The sequence below is a fragment of the Dermochelys coriacea genome, chromosome 5 (assembly GCF_009764565.3).
Source record: "Dermochelys coriacea isolate rDerCor1 chromosome 5, rDerCor1.pri.v4, whole genome shotgun sequence".
Classification (NCBI taxonomy): domain Eukaryota; kingdom Metazoa; phylum Chordata; order Testudines; family Dermochelyidae; genus Dermochelys; species Dermochelys coriacea.
The window spans coordinates 63,021,358-63,045,547 of record NC_050072.1 but is presented as its reverse complement, the minus strand read 5'-3'; the positions used below and the strand labels follow the sequence as shown (position 1 = coordinate 63,045,547).

The 24,190-nt window shown below is 41.0% G+C and overlaps 1 protein-coding gene across 5 annotated transcripts in view; it reads right to left on the bottom strand.

The window, feature by feature from the left end:
• Positions 1-24,190, bottom strand: part of LOC119855862 (endoplasmic reticulum aminopeptidase 2-like) — a 37,396-nt gene that overhangs the window by 6,992 nt on the left and 6,214 nt on the right. For 3 of the 5 annotated variants that reach the window (XM_038402707.2, XM_038402705.2, XM_043515350.1), the window contains 12 exons: positions 22,447-22,585; positions 21,044-21,178; positions 20,534-20,654; positions 17,112-17,266; positions 15,195-15,308; positions 13,885-14,016; positions 10,931-11,062; positions 8,608-8,676; positions 7,333-7,508; positions 6,500-6,579; positions 4,306-4,489; positions 719-875 (listed from right to left, as the gene is read on the bottom strand). In XM_038402707.2, coding sequence (XP_038258635.1) covers positions 719-875; positions 4,306-4,489; positions 6,500-6,579; positions 7,333-7,508; positions 8,608-8,676; positions 10,931-11,062; positions 13,885-14,016; positions 15,195-15,308; positions 17,112-17,266; positions 20,534-20,654; positions 21,044-21,178; positions 22,447-22,585 — 1,594 coding nt within the window. The remainder of the gene's footprint in view (positions 1-718; positions 876-4,305; positions 4,490-6,499; positions 6,580-7,332; positions 7,509-8,607; positions 8,677-10,930; positions 11,063-13,884; positions 14,017-15,194; positions 15,309-17,111; positions 17,267-20,533; positions 20,655-21,043; positions 21,179-22,446; positions 22,586-24,190) is intronic. The other 2 variants (XM_043515352.1, XM_043515351.1) reach the window with 2 other exon arrangements.

The window sequence follows — 24,190 nt, the reverse complement described above, 5'->3', positions numbered from 1 at the left end:
ATATCCACAGGGCATCTGCAGCTGAGCTAGCTGTGATCACATTAAAAAACATCTGATAAGTGCAGTTCTGCTTAACACAACGTAAATGGCAACAATCAGGTTTTTAAACATGATTACGGGTCTTTATGCAGAGTGAATAGGAATGCTGTGTCTCTCTCCCACACAAAGGACAGAGAAATTGTTTATGTATTGGCCCCAAGGATCTTACAGCTTAATATAGGCAGGGGCGAAAGAAGGGGGAGGAAAGCAATGAGAGCTTTCCTGCTCTTATTAGCCTGACAGTCCTAGTGCCACTGGAATGCAAGCCCTGACGCCATGCTACTCACTCAGCGGCAGCAGGCTCATGGGGTAACTCCAACAACATGAATAAGACCAGCTCGCAATGGAGCAGCAGAAACCACTGCCATGGGCCATTAGTGCATGAGTTGATAATGTGCAGAACGACAAGAGAGTGGAATAAGAACAGGAGTACTTGTGGCACCTTAGAGACTAACAAATTTATTAGAGCATAGGCTTTCATGGAATGTGGTGTTGAGAGCTTAGCTAATTTATAAATAGAATCCTTCAGGAATTTGCAAATTTTTTCCTTCTCTTTCTCTCTCTCAAGAGAGGAGAAGGAGGACACTTTCTGAATACTAACTGAGCACTCGTTCCATGTGTCCCAATTCCTTACAAATAAAATTTAATGACAAATATTTTTTTCAAATTAAAAATGGACCTTAAGGTTTTCTGTGACATCAGAAATATTTCTTCTCTCCATCATGTGGTAGAACATTTCCAAGTAGCCCAGGCCTTGCAGAAGTACTATGTTACTGGATTCATGTCGGAGATATCGCGTCAGATCAAGGGCTGTGTCCAGCGATAACCTTCCTGCACTGAAGAAAAGAATATACGCAAACTCAAAAGGTGCACAGTTCATAGTTTTGTACTTCTCAGCACTTTGTCTCTGTCTCACTTTGCCCTGTCAAAAGAAATAAGGGTTGTAAACCAGGTGTGCTGGGCCATATTCCCAATTCTGCTGCTGACTAAGGACCCGATCCACTACCCACTGAAGTCAATGGAAGTCTTTGACTTCATTCGACACTGGATGAAGCACTATGTGACCTTAGGCAAATCACTTAATCCAAGCTTGTGTGTGAGTTTTTGCATCTTCAACATGAGGATAATTATTGTAAGACTTTTCGGACCAGAGTAATTTTTCTCTTATTTTTGGAGGTCTACAAACATAACAATAAAACTTGCCTGTCTCGCAGGGTGTTCTGAGGATTAATGGATGACTGACTGAAGTGCTTTAAGTAAAAGACAATACAGAAATGGACATTTTTATTAAACTGGTCTGATGGATAGCAGGTACGACTGCCTGAACTAGTTTTCAGTGCTCTGTCATTTGCTTTGTGCCATACATCCTGCCTTTTGATGTAGAATCTATGTGGGCTACTCAAGAGAGAGCATGAAATGTCATCTTCAGTTATTTGGTTCAGATAAACCACGATAGGAGGTCAAATCATTGGTGAGCTCTACATATGTTAAGCAGATACCCCTTTATACATTATTCACAATTCCTTAAAATTCCCCACACAACAATCAAAGTTATCCCAGGGATCCTCCATGGAGTCAAGAACAATCACCAATCCATCATCATGGGTTGCCTCTTTCCCCTGTCAAAGCCTTGCACTCTCTCTTCACATGCTGTGGCCCCAATACTCTACCTAGCATTCTAGGGGGTGAACAGTCTTCTCTAATCATCTTTAAACTACCTGCCAGGAGGTGCCCAAAGAACAAGAGAGAGCAAACAGTTACAAAGAACTCAGCCAAAGCAGCACTGGGGAGCAGACACCATAGTAGGGTTTGAGCATGACTTCTGAAGACTGTAGCTGTAGTGAGTGGAGTACAACTGAGTGACTGTTAGATTCACTAATGTTCATGGCTTCTGCCAAAATATCAGAATTAATGGCTAAAAGGGATTATCTGAGCTCCTGTGACTCCGCTCCAAATATAATTCTGCACTGTCTTCATGCACTTTGCCAAGAAAAGATACCATGTTCATGAAGTTCTACAAACTCTGCTTTGCCCATTTAAACGGCCGAAAGAAAAGGATCACTTCTCTACTATGACTTCAGGTGATGCATATCCTATCTCTAGCTATGTGTTTCAAGAATTAATGCTTATTTTAGAACAGTGTTCTTAGTTCTATACATATTAGATACTATCTTTACTTTAGACTTTTTATTAATTATATTTTCTTTTCTTGTCTAAAAGGTGACAGAGTCCTGCACTTTTGAAAGAAGTTATTGGAGCAAGAAGCAGCAAAAGCCTTACAGTATTTCATGTGACCATTATCTTGTAGCTAGTGTGACAAAGCTCTGTCCTTCCCTCCGTGGGTCCCGCGTTTCCTGGCGGATTTCGCTAACCTCAGAGGCTCACTGTGACCCTGCACGTAACCCTTCTTTCTCTAGAGACAAGGGTCACAGTCTACTAAGCCATTTTCATCATAAGCCAGCAAGGGAGGTGAGGAGAAGTTATCCTTCCTTGCAGTCTCTGTTGTCTCCCAGTCTCAGTGATTAAACAGGGGGCAAAGGTAGGGGGAGAGCCTGGGCCCACCCCCTACTCCGGGCTCCAGCCCAGGGACCCTAATAGTATCAGCTATGGTAGCTGATCTTTTAGAAACATGATATGTACAATTCCCTGGGCTACTTCCCCCACAGCAGCCCTCACTTCCTCAAGCTCCACTTCACCCTTACCTCAGGGCTTCCTTCCTTGTGCCTGATATGGTGTGTACTCAGCCTCTCCAATCACGCAACTTCTTCCCACATCTCCTGACATGCACTCCCACCTGAGTGACTGGGAGGCTTTTAACTAGTTTCAGCCAGCCCCTGATTGGCTTCAGGTGTCCCAATCAACCTAGCCTTCTCCCTGCCTTCTGGAAAGTTCTTAATTGGCCTCAGGTGTCTTAATTGACCTGGAGCAGTGGCCATTTCACTTATCCTGGTACCAGGGATCTGTTTAGCCTGGAGCTAATATATCTATCTCCCACTACTTTTCTATAGCCATCTGGCCTTGCCATGTCACACTAGGTACATATATGGGCCTCATCATCCTAGTATCTGAGCATCTCCTGGTCATGAACAGATTTCATTCTCATAAAACACAGTGCCAATCCCCATTATGCAGATGAGGAAAAGGGTAGAGTAAGTAACCTGCCCAAAGGCACACAGGAAATCTATGGAAGTGATCCTCTTCCGTGGACGTAACAAGTGCCACCTCACAGGCTGAGTGGAGACACTCACACCATTTAGCCATCACTCTAACCCTGCTGCCCCAGTGGCACAACACCACAATAATCCATGAGTTCTGTGGGCTGGGTCCAAACTTGCGGAGTGGGGGATGCCTTACCCAGCTCTCTCAAACCTCCTTATCGGCCATCCTCCTTGGAAATGATTCAAGCAAGCACATGCAATTAAAATAGCGCATGAAATTGACAGCTAACCTTTCTTTAAATTAGTTTTCAAAGACAGAAACCTGCTGTCCAAAATATAGTTTCCAGGAGGAATGCATTATTTGATCTTTCCCAAGCGAAGTCTTCTAAGAAAATTAAAAAGAAAGAGGTATGTCTTTATGGGAAAGAGCAATGAGCCCAAACCATAACCACATGCTGGTAATTGCCTTCAGTGAAATTAAGAGAAAGGTGATTAAGTGAAAGCCAAACAGTTTTTCCTCAGTCTCTCTGTATCTGGACTCTACACACCTATGAGGGGGTCTGTTTTGTTCAAGGAGCATCAGCTTCAGGATTATGCTTGATCTAGGAAAGTTGGGAAATGTTTACTCCTCTGCCCTTGCACAGTCTCTCTCACTATTAACTGTAACTAAATATTTTGCTGCTCAAGGCAATCCTCCTTTCAGCCTGTAGGAGAATCATCACTATGTTCAGGAAATGAGTTTTGTGTCTTTGGCTTCTGGAGCCACATCACAGAGAGTGGTATTAAAAATTAAATTTGAACGTGCCTGGCTCTTGCTCTGATGGTCCAGTTTTCAACAGGAGCTTGCCCTCATGCTAACAAAAAAGTGACCCTGTGACTGGGCATGAAACTACTGCCAAGGGCATGTTCATACTGGTGCAAACTGTTAATTATACTCCTGTGTAAATGTCTGAATATGCATTCATCCAATTTGCACATGACACAGCAGTAAATGCGTGCACCGTAGAGGGTGCAGTTTAATCTTTCGTTTTGGCACACAGATCTTTGCTTCTTCCCTGCTAAAATTTGGTATTTTTTTCATCAAATTAAAATAGGAAAGGTGTGTTACCTGACCAGTTGAAATGCATTGTGGATCAAGTTCACTCGGTCCTTGTGGCTGAAAAGGGTGTGGTTCTGATCCAACAGTTTAATGATGTTGTCCCAGCCATTCCCTTCATAGTGCACAATGTAATAGCCATTCATGTCCACATTGAATTTCACCCAGGCGACCTCTCCCTCCAGTTCTAGTGTGTCTGAATGGGAGAGATTCACATGGAAATTTATTTTTTTTACTGCATATGAAAAATTAAAATGAAAGCACAGGCAAGTATTACAACTGTCAGTGGCTTCACCTGGGGAACTGTGAGATTTACCAAGAAGACACCTGAAAATGGAATTAGAAAGTTATTTGCTAACCTGAAGTCCTCATACCAGAGAGTTTTTATTTTGGGGATTGTCTCCACCAGAGGTGGGCAAACTACGGCCCATGGGCCACATTCGGCCCGCGGGACTCTCCTGCCCGGCCCCTGAGCTCCTGGCCCAGGAGGTTCACCTCGGCTCCTCCCCCGCTCTTCCCTTCCCCTGCAGCCTCAGCTCACTGCACCGCCGGCGCAATGCTCTGGGCGGCAGGGCTGCGAGTTCCCGGGGCAGCGCAGCTGCAGAGCCCAGCCCGACTCGCATGGTGGCATGGCTGGCTCCAATTGGGCGGTGCAGCTGTAGCGCCGCCAGCCACCAGTGCTCCAGGCAGCACAGTAAGGGGGGGTTGGACAGAGGGCAGGGGAGTTCAAGGGGGTGGTCAGGGTGTGGGGGTGTGGATAGGGGTCGGGGTGGTCAGAAGGCAGGGGGGTTGAATGGGGGCAGGGGTCCCCGGGGGGCAGTCAGGAAGAAGAGGGGGGGTTGGATGGGGTAGCAGGATGCAGTCAGCGGCAGGGGTTCGGGGGGGCAGTCAGAAATGAGGAGGGGTTGGATGGGGTGGCAGGGGGCGGTCAGGGGCGGAAGGTCTGGGGGCGGTCAGGGGACAGTGGATGGGGCAGGAGTCCGGGGGGGGGCCATTAGTGGGCGAGAAGGGGGGGGTTGGATAGAGGTCGGGGGCTGGGCCAGCCCTGGCTTTTTGGGGAAGCGCAGCCTCTCCTAACCGCCCTCCATACAATTTTGGAAACCTGATGTGGCCCTCAGGCCAAAAAGTTTTCCTGCCCCTGGTCTACACAGTGCATTAGTCCACATCAGAGGGGTGTAAACTCTTGTATACACTCGCCTGTCACACATCAGCTGGCCTGAGTGGGCCTGTTGGCTTGCACTAACAGTTCCTTAGTACACATTAGTATAGTCCATTTTCAAACATTAGGGAACTTTTAGTGCACCTCTCTAGTGTGCATTAAAATGTCCCTTCAGTGTGGACTAGCACACCATGTAGACAAAGAGTTTAGATTGAGAATATTTCAACAGGTTGAGAACTCAGTGGGATTTATGGAATTGGTAATCCTTTTTCCTCTTTCTACATTGCTGGATCAAATCCTGTTTAGGCTGCTAGATCAAAGTTGTTACTGTTTTGAAGCTATTCGATGGCTTATGTGAAATTGGCTGGTGTTCTCTGTCCATTTCTCAGCAAAGAGACCAGTGACTGAATAGACTTGGGAACAAACCAAGGTAACATAATCCCTCCAAGTCAGGGTACCTTGCACAGTAGCTGGCCAGAGGCTGTGTGGAAGAATTTCCATTGCCAGTACAGGACCTCTCCCAAGCCCTAAATGCTCTCTTAATCTTTTTTTATTTGTCCTTACCTGTAATGATTTCCCAGTTTTGGCAGTGATAATAAAGTTAATATTTGTGTGTGTTATTTAGAAGAAATTCTTAGAATTAAATTCAGTTCTTAAAGTCATCTGTATGTTTTATTGACAATGTTAGCAGAAATTCCAGCATCTTCCCCTGCGCCTCCCCCTCCCCCCGCCCATATATATTAATCTTTAGAGTAACATACAGGTCTGCCCACTAGAGTTTCTAGGAGAGGACCAGAAATTCTCTCTGTCAGGAGCTGAACCTTGTCTTCCTCAGCTAGAGACAAGAGCATGGTAAAGCAGAAAGGGGAAGTAATATAAAGAACGGAACAAAGAGGGCTCCCCAGAGGGCCAACCCCCAATACATATCCTTAAAATTAATTTTGTTTAGGAAATACATTTCTTTTAATTGATTAGTAAAGGTCAACCTGTTGTTCAGTTAAGGCAATCAATTTACTGATTACAAATCCAATGATCAGACTTCATTACCTGTTTTAGTTTTGAATATGTGTCTGTGAACAGTGTTGGAGCTGCTGGTGATGTATGTGAGTGGGATATGCCAAAAATACCTGGGAGATAAAGAAAAAATACAATAAAGGAACATTTGCTTCCACAGAAGAAGATAGATTTGCTTTACCTGTGTCTGACTAATCATAAACTGGTGAGCAATAGAGAATGAGACTGAATGCTAGAAATGTTAATCTTGGTATAACCATGCAGAAGTCCACACCAACACTAACAGAAATACCCCCTCTCAATGAAGGATCACCTCTTTATCCAGGTTTGAAATGGCACTCTACATACATATAAGGGAAATCTGCATATTTTAAAACACTAGCAGATCAGTTCTCTCTCCCACTGGATATTAAGTGTGTGATCCTCTCTTATAGAAGGGTAGCCTCATCCTACCTCCACTAGGGTACCAACCAAGAACACATTTCACTTTTCAGCTCTATCCTGTTCCTGTGGTTAAGTCCTCTACTGAGTTTCTCATTATATAAATTCCTGTTACATTTGCCTCTTATGTAGTCCTACCCTTACAGCCAACTTCTGATTTGCTCCATGCCAGTAGCCAGGAAAGTGGACATCTGCTGTCCATCCTTGCCAAGTCAGCAGGAACACTTGTACTATGCCTCGTTCACATACTTCATGTCACCTATTGATAAACTTACCTCCTTCCTAGGCTAACCTAATTATATTAGATGGTAATAATGTAATATCAAGCTGCCAGAATATCAGGCACCTTTTCCTATACTGGAAACTACAGCAACAGAACAAACACCACATAAGTAGTATTACCAAAGTAAGGTAAGTGTGGATACCTTGACTGCAGGTTAGCCCATTCAGGATCTTCTTCAAAAACACCCTTAAGGAAGCGCTCCTGTCGCAATCTTAAGGTGTTCCCTTTGCATTTAACAAGAACCAGTGGGATCCCTTTCTGAAGCGTCCAAGTGTTCATCATCTCTTCAATCTCTGTAAGTTTCCCCATATGACTGAACTGAAATAACCATAGACAAACTATATTCAGTGACACACTTAAAAGTATCCCCCAAAAATAAATCTGTACACATTTGTGTTTGCAGGCCAGAGAGCCAGTACTGGCAATCTGATAGACTCTGGTTTGACTTTTGGTTCTGGGAGCTAGCCAGGACTAAATGAGCACCAAGTTTACATGCCATTCAAGAAACCACAATGGTCCTCCCTGCGAGAACGATGGTTATGTACAAGACATCCATTTAACAAATAATGGCAAAGTCGGTAAAGCTTTTACACTGGGAAGCTGTTACAGTAAGAATGCCAGTACTGGTATTTACATACACCTACAAACTCTAAAGAGATCCTTGAGAGGCATAGGTTTCCCAGTCCATCTTCACTGCCGCCAAAAGACAGAATGTTTTGTTTTGTTTTTGGTAAATCTCCTGAATGTGTCTCAAAGAATAATCTCATGCCTAAGGCACAGAACTGGAAGACAGTAGAACTGTGTTCTGTTCCTGGCTGTGCCATACACTTCCTGTGTGACTTTGGGCAAGTCACAATATACCTAACAGCAAGTCGCGAATGGCCTAATTTTCAAAGGTGCTGAGCAAGGCCACTAACCAAAATTTGGATCAGATTCTTGGATGCTTTGTGACCAAGCTGTGCTGATACACCTGTATATTTCTGGGCTATTCCAGAATAAAAATGCATCATGCAGTAACTTCATTCAGAAAAAGTCTGTGATTCAATTTATTGACCAATACCATACTGTCCAGCACGTGACATACAGTGGGTTTTCTTTAGTTCAAAGCCATTCCTTTCTCCTAAATTTTGGCTTATTTTTGATTTTTTAATTCACTTTTCCTCACGGCACCTTATGAGGAAAACAAGTGACAAGCTCCACAGCTCTATAGTTTAAGTCCAGGAAGTGCATTTACTAAATGCAGCATATCTAGAATTGCTTTCTCCAGAGCCTGCGTGCATCAAGTCAAGAGCAAGCTCAGCAGTTGCCAGTCTGAAGAACTGAGATGCAAGATTTGTTTACTAAGCCCTAGAGCAGGACATCTTGTCATATCATCAACTTGTCAGTCTAGTGTTTTATCTTCTAATAATTTACTTACTGTGCTGCTAAGGGGCCTGGAAGCTATATAGCAAAAGTTGCCAGAAGAGAAGTCACTTTCAGAGCAGGTCTGTAAAACATAAAAGAAATGTGAATCCTGATACATGACATATTTTTAGAAGAGTTTGTTTTAAAACACAAACAAACAAACAAACAAACAAAACAATAATACAGCAAAAAGAGACCAATCAAATAATTTAGTAAATCTGAAGTTACAAATGCCACTCACTAAACAAAGGGCTACTAATGACAGACCCTCATCAGTGCTTCTTAATCTCTCATTTGAGCATATTGAGTAGGTATGTTTGTGTGTAGATAAATTTAACAGTGACAGACAATATATCTATACATTAAATTTTTCCCATGTTAAATTTGTGCTCTTATCACTATTAAAGGGGAAAAAAACAACTTAAGACCTTTTCAAAAATACCAAAAATAATAATAGAATCCTTCTAGTCAGCACCCAAATAAACAGCATGTCTGCTTAATTTGGACAATTGTCAGTGAACAAATTCAGTATGATGATGTTCAGTAGCTAATTAATGGATTAATGACACACCTTGGGCTAAAACTGTGGAGAGAATTAGGCCCATCATTGTGAAAGGTCTGTTTGTTACATTTTGTCCTGTCTGAAAGACTGTTTGCAGCTTTTTACTGCTATGAACTGGTGTTTACGAGCATAAATGTATAGCGTGCAGACTTTGGTTCATAGTATGCTCCTTCCCACTGAATTATGGCAGCTAAACAAATCAGTATTGAATTAATACAGAATTTAATTTTTTTCAATTTATTCTGTTCAGCGATAAAGTAAAACTATAAATAAGAGAGCACAAGAGAGAAATAAAAAGTAAGGTAACAATGCTTATGAATGCAGCTCTGAGAAAAAAGGGAAGAAATTAAAGATGAAGATGTTTGATTCACCACTGTATTTTTGCAGTTTTAAACCAGCATAAACCCATTTAAAACTACCATATACAACTAAATAGATCATCGTGTTACACACCACTGAAAAACTGGAGTAATGCAATGAATCAGGCCTCAGATGGCAGAAGAATGTACTTATATGATAGGGACTCATTTTTAACAGATCTCCAAAAATTAGACCTCAAGTTTTGTAGGTGCACTAATTTTCATACAACCCCGCTATGTGTATGATAATTGTCTAAGTAGGTGTAATAGTGTGACTGCAGTAGTGACCCCTTGTGGATGTTCTGAGTGCCCTGATGAGGCTGTGCATCTCCTGGCGAGGAGGAAGAAGTCTCTGTCTCCAGGCTCCACAGAGGCAGCCCCACCCCAAAATGTTCTACAACACAAAAGCAAACATAACTGACTACTGGGCCATCCCCCAGTGTTCCAGTTGTGGGAGAGGCATTCTGCCCTTTCCTTCAGGCTTGGTTCCCAAACAGTCTCTGCTCTGAGCATAGCTCGCTCCTTGAGGTCTTGCTGATCCTCCCCAGTGGCGTTACAGAGACAGGCCTGCTAGGCAGAGCAGTCACAAGTGAAGCTGCCTTTCTGGCCAGTCAGTCCTGAACTGCACCAGGCTCTCTCCTTTTATTCCTTCTCCAGGTGTAGCATTGGCTGCAGGTATAGCAGGGAGGGGCTAGCTGGGCCCAAAGTCTCTCCTTAACTCCTTCTCTGCTGGTGTGGGACACTCTGCCCCATCACAGCAGGCATCTGCCATTCTGATTGGTACATGCAATTGTAGGGTTTGTGAGCAAAGTTTGCAGATGCATTTGCATCAGACTGGTGAAAATTTGGTCCATAATTCAATCCTTTGTACATTGCCTAGCATGAGCAATTCCTGTGAGCCTGTGATAATTGAGACAATTTCCATGCGTGTCCGTGTTGCTGTATTAGTTTCCTACTACTCACGTCCAGCACCCACTATTCAAGGAAATTTTGACCCCCGTTCCACATGATCTATAAGTATTTGCCTATCTTTAAGTATGGTGAAATCAGTGAGATTTCTTGTGGGCTTAAAGCTAAGCATGAGCTTTGCTGGACTGGGGCTAGGGTGGTGAAAGATAACGAGAGTGTTGTAGGCCCCATTGTTGTAATGAGCTCCACGTGGAGGAACTCCTGAGCCTGCATGGAGCTCATGTACTTGGCCATTTATTTGGAATGTGCTGGGGGTTTTTCAGCACAGATGGGATCATCCTAGTTATTTTAATGTAGTTTTGGTGAAGGCAACTGAAAAAAAATCATATGCAGTATAATCACTAATACATTCCTCTATTAATTGCATATAAAATCCAAATTCCCTATTTGCAACTACTGTATACATGGATATAATACAACATATTTCAACAAAGGACAGAACTTGCATTGGCCATGCTGTTCCACAAGTCATCATTCTTTGCATTCCTATAGCTGTACTTCTTCAAGTAGTGAATTATTCCTTTCTGGAACACTACCTCAGATAGGAAATCTTGGAGCATCTTCAAAATACAAGCTCCCTAAAATAGAAAAGTAGCAAGTATTCAAACAAATGATTTTACATTACATTCCTATGTGCACGACTTGTTTAGCCAGTGATGGTTAAACTGAAAGCTTAAAGTGTATTGCTAATGTGGTATGAATAAAACAATTGCTTCAGCAATATGTACTGAATGTTTTCATTAGTCAGGTGAAAATGGGTATTCAAGACATGATGCCCAAAGACACAGTGGCTGGCTCCTTGAAGCATTCTGAACTGTCACAGCTACCATGGAGACCTGTTGAGGTCAGGTCACTGGTATTCTTTAGCATAGCATAAAGGTTTTGAAATTTATTTGTAATATTATTATATTATAACTTTTGCCAGTGTCTGATTTCAGTGCTGTCATATTACGTGAAAGGGTATTCCAAAGAAAGTGGAATTGTCCCTATGGATAATAACCAAGTTCTGTGATTTTGTATCTGACAGTGGATTCTACAGACAGAAAACTGCAAACAGTTAGAGGTCATTAATGACAAAATTTAAGTACCAGCAAATGGATTCTTTTTATTTGCAGACATATTCATTGACTCCAGATTTTAGACCAAAGAACAGTCATATTATAATAATGGGCACTAAAATTCTTCCTCCTGCCTCTGTACACAGCCATATTGACTCTGGTTAATCTTATAGTTAAGGTTGTTCTACAACAATATAACTAATAGAACTTGGCACTTCATTATGCTTTTCATTTGAAAGACCTCAGAACTCTTTATAAAATGGAATTAATTAATGTTAGTACTAAAGAGTGTGCATGCCTGCACATGTTTGGGCAACTAACTAATTTAAAAAGCTATTAACGAGGATGATTAATAAACTTAAGTCAAGAGTTCCACACAAATTCACATTAGTATTCTATCAGCTTACAGTGGGGATCAGATACTGATCTGACTTGGTGAAAGAATTTAGTATCTAGAGTAAATGCCAATTCTATTGCACATGGAGTAAGTGCATAAAGTAATTTCTTCTGTTGCTTAGAGTAATAACTATCAATGATGCTGTAGTTAAATATTGTTAATATAATGATCATAGAAGTACACCATAAAGCAAATAATGTTGCATGTTTATTACTACTACTGTCATATGTATTTAAACCTCATAGAATTCGGTGTCCCCTGCTTTGGTCTCTGGGTGTATTCAACTTTAATCCTAAACAGTTGATAAATACCCAAAGTTATATTGAGTACTGGCCTTATTCTCTTGGAATCCCCAAAAGAAGCTCTGCACTGGAGCTGCCAGTTCTTCTGCTCTTCCAAGCAAAGGCAGCCTGAAGTTAGCTAAGAGCAGGACCACTATGTTGACTGGAAAGCCTTCTTGACTTCATCCGTGTTTTATACATCTGAAAAAGGACTTGGGCCTTGTCTACATGGGACAGTTGAACCAGTACAACTTAATGCAAATTTAAACCAATATAGTTTTAAAAATACTAACTCTTCTGTGGACACTCCTATTTTTGTAAAGGAGCCACTTACTTCCAATGATCTTAAATCTACTGAAAATCAGTTTAAGTGAAACTGAAAGAAGCCACACAAACCAAAATCCACACAATCTTTTGCATTGACTTAAACTCTATTTTGTTCAATAACTGGTTTTAGTTAAACTCGTGCAACTTTCCTGTGTGGCTTACCCTCAGAAGCCAGCGTAGGCTTCAGCTTTAGCTGCTGTTGCAAAATAATAAATAAATAAATAAAATTAAATGGATGAGGAGCATCCTCATAGCTGCATCGGCAGCTGTTTTTCTTCAAGAGTACTTTATAAGAATCAACCATATGTGTTAGCACGACTATAGAACCATAGATTATATGATTGGATTGCCCATTTTACTCCTCTTGTTGTGTGCACTCTAGTTTAAACTGTTGAGATGGGAAGGCACTGCCAGCCAATTAACCTATAAATACTGGAAGGTCAAACTAGTCAAATATTATATATCATATAAAATACACCAGATATTTCAATGCTGATGCAACGTTTCAGGGGATCTAAGGTGAACAGGAAACAGCACAATATGAATCCACACCTACTATGATTGGTGTAAGAAAGTAGTCTAGTGCCAAAATCACCCCATTCTGGTTCGTGTTTGCCTTCTATATTCATGATTTCTCTTAAACTAAAATCAGAATGTGCCTTCACTAGTACAACTGGAAGGATAAGTTGCATGTTAGACTTAACTCTTTGGTGAGGGAAATACTTCCCACAGGGGCATATTGCAGTAGGCTGAGGAACTGGTATGGTTCTGCTATATGTGGGTTGGGGGCAGGATCAAGAAGCCTATGCAACAGCCTGCCCATACCCTATATGCAACATAAAGTGAGGTTCCATCCACAGCAATATAGAGCTGTGTGTTGAGTTGGCGCAGGATGTGACTACACTAATGCACTGGCCAACACTTCTACAGATGAGGGAAGGAACGCTGCTGGATTGGAAGGCTAACACATCACATGAGATGCAGTAAGGTCTTGGAATGGCATAAAGGGAAGAACTTTAACACACTCATAATTCTTGTGGAACTCTCCTTCACACAGTCCATATATTCAGACCATACACGGGCCAGGATTTCACCCTAGTTATCATCTAGTATTGGGGAACCCTGGGTGGCTGGAGCCAAGGGGTTAGCAAAGTGGTACCATAATAATTAATCAATTCATGGGAGGTTAGACAAATGCAGAGAGCTAATGTCAAATCTGTCATCATACTGCAAGATTCACAGTTTTCCCTCCAAACAACTGGCATTCAGGTTGCTCAGAATTTCAAGTGTCGTGGCAGCAAAAGATCTTTTTGCTTTTATGAATTGATATACAGTACCTTGTCATAGGACACAGTATCAAACATTTCCTTTATTTGAGTAGGAGTTTCTGCTGGGTTGGAGATCGGATGAGATGAATTTAATGAATCCCTTGCAATTGCACCAAAACATACATTCAGAAAGTAATCCTCCTGTGTGATGTATAGACAGTTATCACCTTCTAGACATGATATGGATTCAAAGAGATAGACATTACATGGACAAAAATAAAACACAGTACAAAGTCAGAAATGTTCATGCAAAAACCTCTTCCCTGGAATAATGATCAAATGCAATTCCTGTACAGAAAAGATTCCCACTATACTGATATATTTGCATGACATCTGAAAGACCTAAAAATTTGCAAACTTTGTTTGCAAGAGGTTTTTTTTGCAATCTCCAAAATTTTAATTTCTAACAAAAATAGACCTGACACAAATGCCCACATCCAAACTCCCCGATATGTCAGTGAAGATAAAGATCATCATAATCCAAGTTCAGATCTATAACTGGCCCCTATTATAGTGGAACATCAGCTCTGCTGTAGTTAAAAGTAAATCTTCAGAAAGGCCTGAATCCAGTTTTTGAGTGTTCACATCAGAATTTTTCAGATTGTGTCTATACTCATTTCTAAGGGGAGCAAAAGGTTGTTATATGCTAAACCACTTTATGAATATAGTTTACAATAGATTCTCTATGCTACATAGATACATTTATGCATACATTTGGAATATTCGGCTAAATGCTATTCTAGCTGGAACAGCAAACGAACAGTGTGTACCAGCATAATCCACAGTTGAATAAAGACTGGTGACTGGAAATCATGTACACAGAATCCAAAAATAGCCAGGCAAATTCAGTTCAGAATTTCAAGATAAATTCACTTTTGAGTGGAGAACAAATATGAGAAGTTTTTGCCTAAAGTATAATTTTTTTTCAAAAAAGTGTTTAAGTGCCAGAAAATAAGGATCTAAAAAAATGCCTTCTCAACCATAACTATGTTGTTGCAAGTGCCAGAATGCAACGTACCAGACAGCCTCTTATCTTTTACTGGAATTTTTTTTTAACAACAAAATTGCTTAGATTTAGGAAAGAGAGATGGAAGAAATAGGGCTTAAAAGGAAAACAAGACTAAATTTTACTGCAAAAATGTGCTTACAGACCTGGAATCAATTCTGAAGATATACTGCTGTTCTAAGCAACAGATGCTCTCTTTGCTAACCCCTTTTCAGACAAAACATTTTGTTGTATTTTCCTTAGTGACCTGTATATAATTTTTCATTAGCACCCAACAGAGAAGAAGGATTAGCAAGATAGTTGTATTACTTACAATCTGCAGCTCTGAGTACGTAGCACTAACAGAAACCAACTCCATGAATGTGGCAAAACCTTCATTTAGCCAAATGTCATTCCACCATTCCATAGTAACCAGATTGCCAAACCACTAAAAGACAAAATCTCAAGTAAACAAAAGGAAAATGAAACTTGGCAATTACTATATTTAGCGAGGGGGCTTTTATCTTAAGTTCAGGCACATCTATGTGCTTTAATAAGATCAAATTTGATTTATATGTCAAAGAAAATTGAACAAAGGGAGGACAAAAAGGACAAAACCAGAATTTCATGAAATGTGATGGAAATCTAAGAAAGCTGGATTTTTATTTCTGAATCTATATGCAATTTTTAAAAAAGCTATTCTGTATTCTGTCACATTTTAAATCAAAAGAAGCAAAAGATTGAAATGAGATGCAGGATGAAATATCTTCTTACTCCTGGGAGTGGACCCTCTAACTATCATTGCAGCATCTTGTTAGAGAGTGTAAGAGAAGCTTACACTCCCATTGCTTGCTTGCTGCATCTGTTCTGTGAATTAATTGAAGACTTCATTTTCAATGCTATCTGATTCACAATTATATTCATAGTTATTCTCCTTTTTTACGCCTTCACAATAAGGAAAGTCAACATTTGCTAATACACGCAGCCACCACAATAGAAGGACCTAGACAAATTGGAGGATTGGGCCAAAAGAAATCTAATGAGGTTCAATAAGGATAAGTGCAGGGTCCTGCACTTAGGATGGAAGAATCCAATGCACCGCTACAGACTAGGGACCGAATGGCTCGGCAGCAGTTCTGCGGAAAAGGACCTAGGGGTGACAGTGGACGAGAAGCTGGATATGAGTCAGCAGTGTGCCCTTGTTGCCAAGAAGGCCAATGGCATTTTGGGATGTATAAGTAGGGGCATAGCGAGCAGATCGAGGGACGTGATCGTTCCCCTCTATTCGACACTGGTGAGGCCTCATCTGGAGTACTGTGTCCAGTTTTGGGCCCCACACTACAGGAAGGATGTGGATAAATTGGAAAGAGTACAACGAAGGGCAACAAAAATGATTAGGGGTCTAGAGCACATGACTTATGAGGAGAGGCTGAGGGAGCTGGGATTGTTTAGTCTGCAGAAGAGAAGAATGAGGGGGGATTTGATAGCTGCTTTCAACTACCTGAAAGGGGGTTTCAAAGAGGATGGCTCTAGACTGTTCTCAATGGTAGCAGATGACAGAACGAGGAGTAATGGTCTCAAGTTGCAATGGGGGAGGTTTAGATTGGATATTAGGAAAAACTTTTTCACTAAGAGGGTGGTGAAACACTGGAATGCGTTACCTAGGGAGGTGGTAGAATCTCCTTCCTTAGAGGTTTTTAAGGTCAGGCTCGACAAAGCCCTGGCTGGGATGATTTAACTGGGACTTGGTCCTGCTTTGAGCAGGGGGTTGGACTAGATGACCTTCTGGGGTCCCTTCCAACCCTGATATTCTATGATTCTATGATTCTAAGAGGCCTTGAATTTAAATATTTGTAAGTTGACAAGGTAGCAAGAATTGACTGGATTCTTTTTTCTAAAGTTAATGGACCAAATTCTGTTTGCATTTACAAATGTCAATCTGGAATGACTCCTCTGAGTTTGACACTAGTGTAAGGGAGAGCACAATTTGTCCTAAATAGTTCCATCTAGCACTCTAAATGCTGCTGCAGAAAGGAGCCTAAACAAATACCATTGATTACTATTATTATTATTCACAATCCTTCTCCCTTGTAAGCCATTTGTTCTCTTGGCTCCATGCATACCATTAATTCTGTTAAAGCTCTTTAAATTGTCTATACTTCAGCCTTAGCTTTAACTGCCATCTCTATATAAGTGCCTTTTTTCAGGTTTGAAAAGAAAGAAGTCCAAGTTAAATACAGAAAAAAGTTACCTGATGTGCTAACTCATGGCCTATCACCTTTGTGACCCACAGTTTGTCGAATGCTGAGGAGGTCTTGGGATCATAGAGCAGTGAAGTCTCTCTATATGTGATGAGACCCCAGTTTTCCATGGCTCCTGACTGGAAATCAGGGATAGCAACAAGATCTAAGATTTAACATAAAACCTGTGTTATTACTGAGTATTAACTTTTCAAGCCCTTTGTTGTTAACTAGTTCAATGGTCCATGTGTTCCTTCCCAAACTCAGTGCAATCACTCCCATTGACTCCAGTCAGACCTCCATAGGAGAACAGGAGAAAAAAAGTGGGAAGCCAGGAGCAAATCAACTTCAGATTCCTCTTCTCTGAGCACAGCTAGCAGTGGAGTAACAAGAGTTCCTTTTCATTGGACAAGGAACTGTACGCTGGGTAAATAAGCATTACAGGCAAGAAGTGTTTGCTAACAAAGCCTGGACTAGTGTATGATAGAGAGAGAACATATTTTGCTTAGCTTTTCTTCCTTATTTTAGAAGGATATCAGAGAGACATCATGGTCTAGTAGTAAGACACAGGCCTACTACCTCAGAAACCTGTCTCCAGCTCTGCTTCCTGTGTAACCTTACAGGGAGGAAAGATGGTTTTGTGAATAAAGCGCTTGGAGTGGGATTTAGAAAAACCAAGGGTTCTTTTCCCAGCTCCGCCATAAGTGAACAAATCACTTAATTTCTTTGTGCCTCAGTTCCTCACATGTAAAATGGGGATAATAACTATACTTCCCTATTTCATAGATATGTTATGAGGATAAATTCATCCATATTCATGAAGTGCTCAGTTATTGTGGTGATAAGCACCATAGAAAAAGCTAGAAATAAATCAAATATTCATGTACACAACAAGTGTAGGGGCAAGCTGACAACATGCAAAGTATCTACATTTGAGTATTGCATTTGGTCCTGAACCGCTGGGCTGGGCAATTGCAGAAACTCAGAGATCTTCCATTTTCCTCCCTCCTAATTTTCTCCCCCTGTTGGCAACTATCACCATTGCACACTGCTACAGAGCTACTTATCAACCACATGAAAAGGCCTGAAATTTACTGCTGATCAGATAACAAGCTACTACAGACTATGCATCCTCCAAGGCTATGTCTACTTTATCGTGGTAAGTCAGCCTAAGTTATGCTACACCGGCTACGTTATTCATGTAGCTTAGGTTGACTTATTGCGGTGTCTATGGAAGACGCTCTCCCATCAACCTACCTTACTCCTCTCATTCCCGGTGGAGTACCGGAGTCGCTTTTCGATCTAGCGGGTCTTCACTAGACCCACTAAATCAACCCTGGTGCATTGATCGCAGCAGTATCAATCCCGCAGTGGAGTAGGCATAGCCTTAGATTCTGAGTATGTTAACCTGTATGAAATGCAAATGTCTTACCATCAGCCCTATGAATCCCAATGCACATTCAGGTGGTCCTTTCTAGCTAAGCAATCAAGTTGGCAAATGTACTAGGTCCTCCTATAGCTCCAATAGTAAACAATTTTGTAAAATGTAATGTTAGGAGCTTATTTTTCTATTTAGATTGGCTTACATTAAATACTGCACATCTTGTATGAGAGGGAGTGATTTGCTAAAAAAAAAATTCCTTTTCCAAAAGTTATGAGACTTCCAGGAAGGAAAGGAATACCAAAAAATTAATGGAAGAGTATTATCTGCAGAAGGAAGATTATTTGCCAAGGGTGAATGATCTGTTTCTTGCCAAGCCAGTACCATGCACCATGAGCTTTTCATATTTATTATCTCATTTGCAAGCTAGCTCCATATTTGATCTGGGCATTAAAAAGGTCCATTACAACGAAGCTTTTCAGCTAACACTACTCCAAGTAAAAAGCTAAATAAAGGCTTCCCTTGTTCTGAGCACTTCTGCTGCTGCTGAATCTCTTTGGTCTGCCTCTCTCCCTGCTGCTCCACTCTCATTGCTCTGAAGAGTTGTTTTCTGTCTCCATAGCTCCCACAGATGAGGAGAGGCTGAGACCCCTCGTGAATCTTGTTCTTCTGTAATTTTTCAATATCCATGTTGATAGAAATTTAGTTCTGTGTGAGTTCATTATTTACTTGATTTCAGTATACATTTCCCCTTGGAAAATCCAATCTTGATTCAAAGGCTAGTTTGACTGAGGTCCAATAGTCTTTTTTAAAAAACCTAAACTACTTTTAATTATGAAGGAGCACAACAGATTTGAAGTGCTGAGTCATGTGCTGTGAAAAATTGAACTATCAACAGTAGGTTTTGCAGTCACAAAGGACTCCCAGGGAAATTACTCCTGACCAGGGCTGTGGATCAATCAAAGAAGAGAATGACGCCAGAGAATCATTCTCAGGTTTTACAGGGAACTCAGTATAATTCTAGAAACCTCTATTCCAGTAGTCCCAAAACTGTGGGCACACCCCCCCTCGGGGGGCACAGAGGAACAACTGGGGAGGCGCAGTGGAGCCCGGGCCAGTCCCCACAGGGTGGGAGGGTGGAGGGCTGGTAGGGAGTGCCACCCAGCACCACTCCGACCCCTCCCCAGCCTCTGTCTGCAGCTGCTGCTCCAGCCCCCAGCCCCCTGCTCCTGGCTGCAGCTTGGCCATAAGCCCCTGGCTCCCACTCTTGGCTACTGGCCCCAGCCTGGCCATTACACTGCTCCCAGACTGGAGGGGCATAAACACATTACATTACTGGTAAGGGCGGGGTCGTGAGAGGAAACGTTTGGGCCCCTCTGCTCTATTTTCAAGAGTAAGCATTCGCAGGATTGAACACATACCTGTGTACTCAGCAAGGCTCAGTCAGTACCTTAATTTAAGGAGTTGCCATAACTGGAGACATAACAGGAGGATTTTTTAATTACAGTACAAATTTGATTAGCCAAACTTCAATTACTGGAAACTCCTAGTTAACTGAAACAGGAGCCAGTGCACTATAGTTTATTAATTACACTGAAAATTCCCTCGATTATCTAAACTATTCATTTGCCTTCCAGGACATTCAGATAAATGAGATTACGCTGTAGTGGAATCTCAGGTTCTCCAAGTCCTTTCATTTGCTCCATTATTTCAAGAGGATAACTTCCCACTCCAATATTCTGCATGAGTCTTGTATTTTGATTGTTCTCACATAATTAAGCAACATAGTTAATTAAAGACTTTTGGGCTTATCCAAGGTACAGATCAGAGGACAGAATTTTGCCCTTATAAGGAAAATCATTTTGATTTCAGCTAAACTATGCAGAAGCCTATAACCGCTCTATTGCAAAATATAATCTTTCATATAACATGTTGACTTTTCTCAGATAGAATAAAATTTTGAATTGCTCATTTAGTTTTGTGTGAGAAAGGAGAAATTCTGTGACTGAAAGAGTTATACATGAACTGTACTGATATTGATGTTTGACTTACCCAGTTTTGGTAAAGGAAAGCTAATATCAAAGTACTTCTCATAAAATTTCAGTAGTTTCACTGCTGTTTCTAAGGCATAATGTGTCTGGCTCCATTTGTCAGGTGATGCGTAGATGGATACCTATGAAAATAGATTACAGCAGTGATTCCCAAACTTCTTCATTTTATAGATCTATTCTTAAAATAGCAATCATGTTTGGATCAATTCCCCTCCCATCATCTCAATCACATGCTTTCTCTGCAGCAACTCCAGCATGTGGTATCATGCAAGTTTTATTAGAAATGTTGTTAGGCAGAAAAGGTGGAAATGAACTTTCTTTAATGCAATAGGTGTAGCTGTTTAGTTACATCCACTGATTTGTAACTATGTTGTCTATTTCCTCTTCCTGGGTATACGACTTGACATTTCTAGTCTTTCTCCTCATTGCCTGTAAACCTCACTGCTCTAATCAAAAAATGTCAAGCCCTAAAATAACCTTAGTTATTGGCTATGCTGAAACCTGAACTCACCTTGATTCCTGATGATGTTGTGGCCTGCACAGACTTAAAATCACAAACTATGTAGGCTACAAGGTAAGTGCTCATTTTTACAGTCACTTCAAAATGATCTTCCAACAGGCCTCCTTCGAGTTCAATTGTTTTAATCTGCAATTGGAAAAAAAATCTTCTATTAAAAATTTCCACAAACCAATAGATTGATACCATGAGTAACCTATTTAACAGATGGCAAGCCAAAATCAACCAACGGTTCAATAAAGTTATACCAGGAAAAATTATTCATTATTTGCATGCTGGCAGCAGCCACAGTGTGCTAGACCCTGCCCATACAAATATGATGATAAAGACCCTGCACTGAAGATCTTAAAGTTGTGGGCTCCAATCCTGAACAAGATAGTCTTTTCTCTTTAAGGGTAGTGGTGGCCCAGAGCCAGTCAACTCTGTTCCAAGGCTTGGCGCTTTTAAAAGCAAGCCTGTTGGCACACTTTCTGAGTGATCTGGGGAACTGTAGTCCTGCAAGATCATGTGACAGCCAGGAGACCCACTGCTGGATATTAGGGAACTATATGGCTTGGCTTAGCTTAAAAGGCTGAGGGACCTGCAAGGAGGGGGAGCCCACTGAGGGAAAGCCCAAAGAGGAAAGCGCTGTAAGGGATTGTGAAGCCCAGGAGGGAAGACTATAAGGAGGATGGGCTAGAAGGATAGTGATGCCCTGGTAAAGGGCTGGAAGGAATTAGTGACCCTGGGGAAGAGGGCTGAAAAATGTAAAGTTCAGCTGTTATTTTATATTAAGAAACCAGATACTCAAAAAGATGAGTTGATAAAAAGGTTCCAGTTGTGGGCATCTGATTGACTAAGGAAGAAGGTAAACTAAGGCAGTGGACAAGACCAATGCCAAACTGGGTACACTGCTGTTACACTTATGTAAGTGCTTAGCTATACACTTATGAATAGTCCCATTGACTTCAACAGAACTATGCACGTGCATATGATTGACCAAATTCATAAGGCTTTGCAGCACCAGTTGTATTTGGCCTACAATGTATTCTATTTTACACGGGGCTGGTCTAAAATTTTCTTTCAAAATCTTTTTTCATATGAAAAATTGAATTTTTGACTAAAATATTTTCATGGAAAGGGTCTGCTTTCATCAAAAAGTTTTGATATTTCTCATCGGAAAATTGAAAAACTGAAAACTATCAACAGTTTCAGTCGGGGAGTTTTGGTTTTTGGATAAACATTTGATATTTTCTCCTGAAAATATCAACAAAAACTTTTTTTTTTTTTCATTTTTATCTAAATTTTCAGGAGGAAATTTCCTGAACAGAACTTCAGAATGTCAAAAATAAGAATTAGAAACTGAACATTCAGAGCTGTTATCTGACTACATCATCAACCCTTTAACAAAATCATACCTTTGGCATGTTGGATAATGCAATGTGTTTTCTTTCTCTCCTTATCGTGATTGCAAAGTTGGCTTTGAAAGATGGTTCATCGAAGCATGGAAAAGCCATTCGTGCTGAGGTAGGCTCAAAATCTGTAGTAGCTATTATCCTGTGAGACATGACATACAGAAAAAAATCCTTTCAAGTTAAACATGAAATCAAGACTGACACTGATTTTGTATCTTAGCATGCAACAGATTTAGATCTTGATGTAGCAAGTTTTATAAAAATAGAGTTTCTAAACAGAGCTTTTATGCTTTTTTATCAGTTAAAATATGGCTCAAATACCAGTAAAAATAATAGATTTTTTTGAATGTTTTGGTATCTTTGCCCACTTTGTTCCAGTGTCAGTACCAATTGCACATTATCAAGTGAGCACTTGAAATCCATTTGTTACCCAGAGGAAAAAATAATAGAAGTGCATGTGGTGGGGGTAAATGTATATTGCAGGCACCATGACTATTTTACAGAATTGACCAGCTGGTAGATGTAACTTTAAATAATTTAGAATTAAACTTCTTAATCAGGTTTAGTCACTTTGACAACTTTAAGTGCTGACTCCATGGGTGCTCAGAAAAAATATAGTGGGTGCTCAGCACCCACCAGCCACCCCTGATCAGCTGTTCAGCGGGACCCCCCCCAATCAGCTGATCGGTGATGGGCAGGAGATGCTGAAGGGAGGGGGCAGAGCAGGGATGGAGCACCCACCTGGAAAAATGGAAGTCGGCCCCTGTGCTGACAACAGTTACATGATTACATTCAGTTGGGAATGCTCATCATCAGATTTGTGACTTGCTTTTATAAACTAACACCTTCAATTGAGGAGACATTTGACACTGAATGAATGTACTTTGTGACTCATAGATAAAGATAAGGGGGTGGAGTAGCATTGTATATCAATGATGAGGTAGAATATAAAGAAATAAGAAGCGATGCAATGGATAAGACAAAGTCCGTCTGGGCAAAAATTACATTGGGGAAGAAAACTAGTAAAGCCTCTCCTACGATAATGCTTGGGGTGTGCTATAGACCTCCGGGATCTAATTTGGATATGGATAGAGCCCTTTTTAATGTCTTTAATAAAGTAAATACTAATGGAAACTGCATGATCATGGGAGACTTTAACTTCCCAGATATAGACTGGAGGACCAGTGCTAGTAATAATAATAGGGCTCAGATTTTCCTAGATGCGATAGCTGATGGATTCCTTCATCAAGTAGTTGCTGAACCGACTAGAGGGGATGCCATTTTAGATTTAATTTTGGTGAGTAGCGAGGACCTCATAGAAGAAATGGTTGTAGGGGACAATCTTGGCTCAAGTGATCATGAGCCAATTCAGTTCAAACTAAATGGAAGGATTAACAAAAATAAATCTGCAACTAGGGTTTTTGATTTCAAAAGGGCTGACTTTCAAAAATTAAGGAAATTAGTTAGGGAAGTGGATTGGACTGAAGAACTTATGGATCTAAAGGTAGAGGAGGCCTGGGATTACTTTAAATCAAAACTGCAGAAGCTATCAGAAGCCTGTATCCCAAGAAAAGGTAAAAAATTCATAGGAAGGAGTTGTTGACCAAGCATCTTAGAGAGGTGATTATGAAGAAGCAGAAAGCATACAGGGAGTGGAAGATGAGAGGGATCAGCAAGGGAAGCTACCTAATGGAGGTCAGAACATGTAGGGATAAAGTGAGACAGGCTAAAAGTCGAGTAGAGTTGG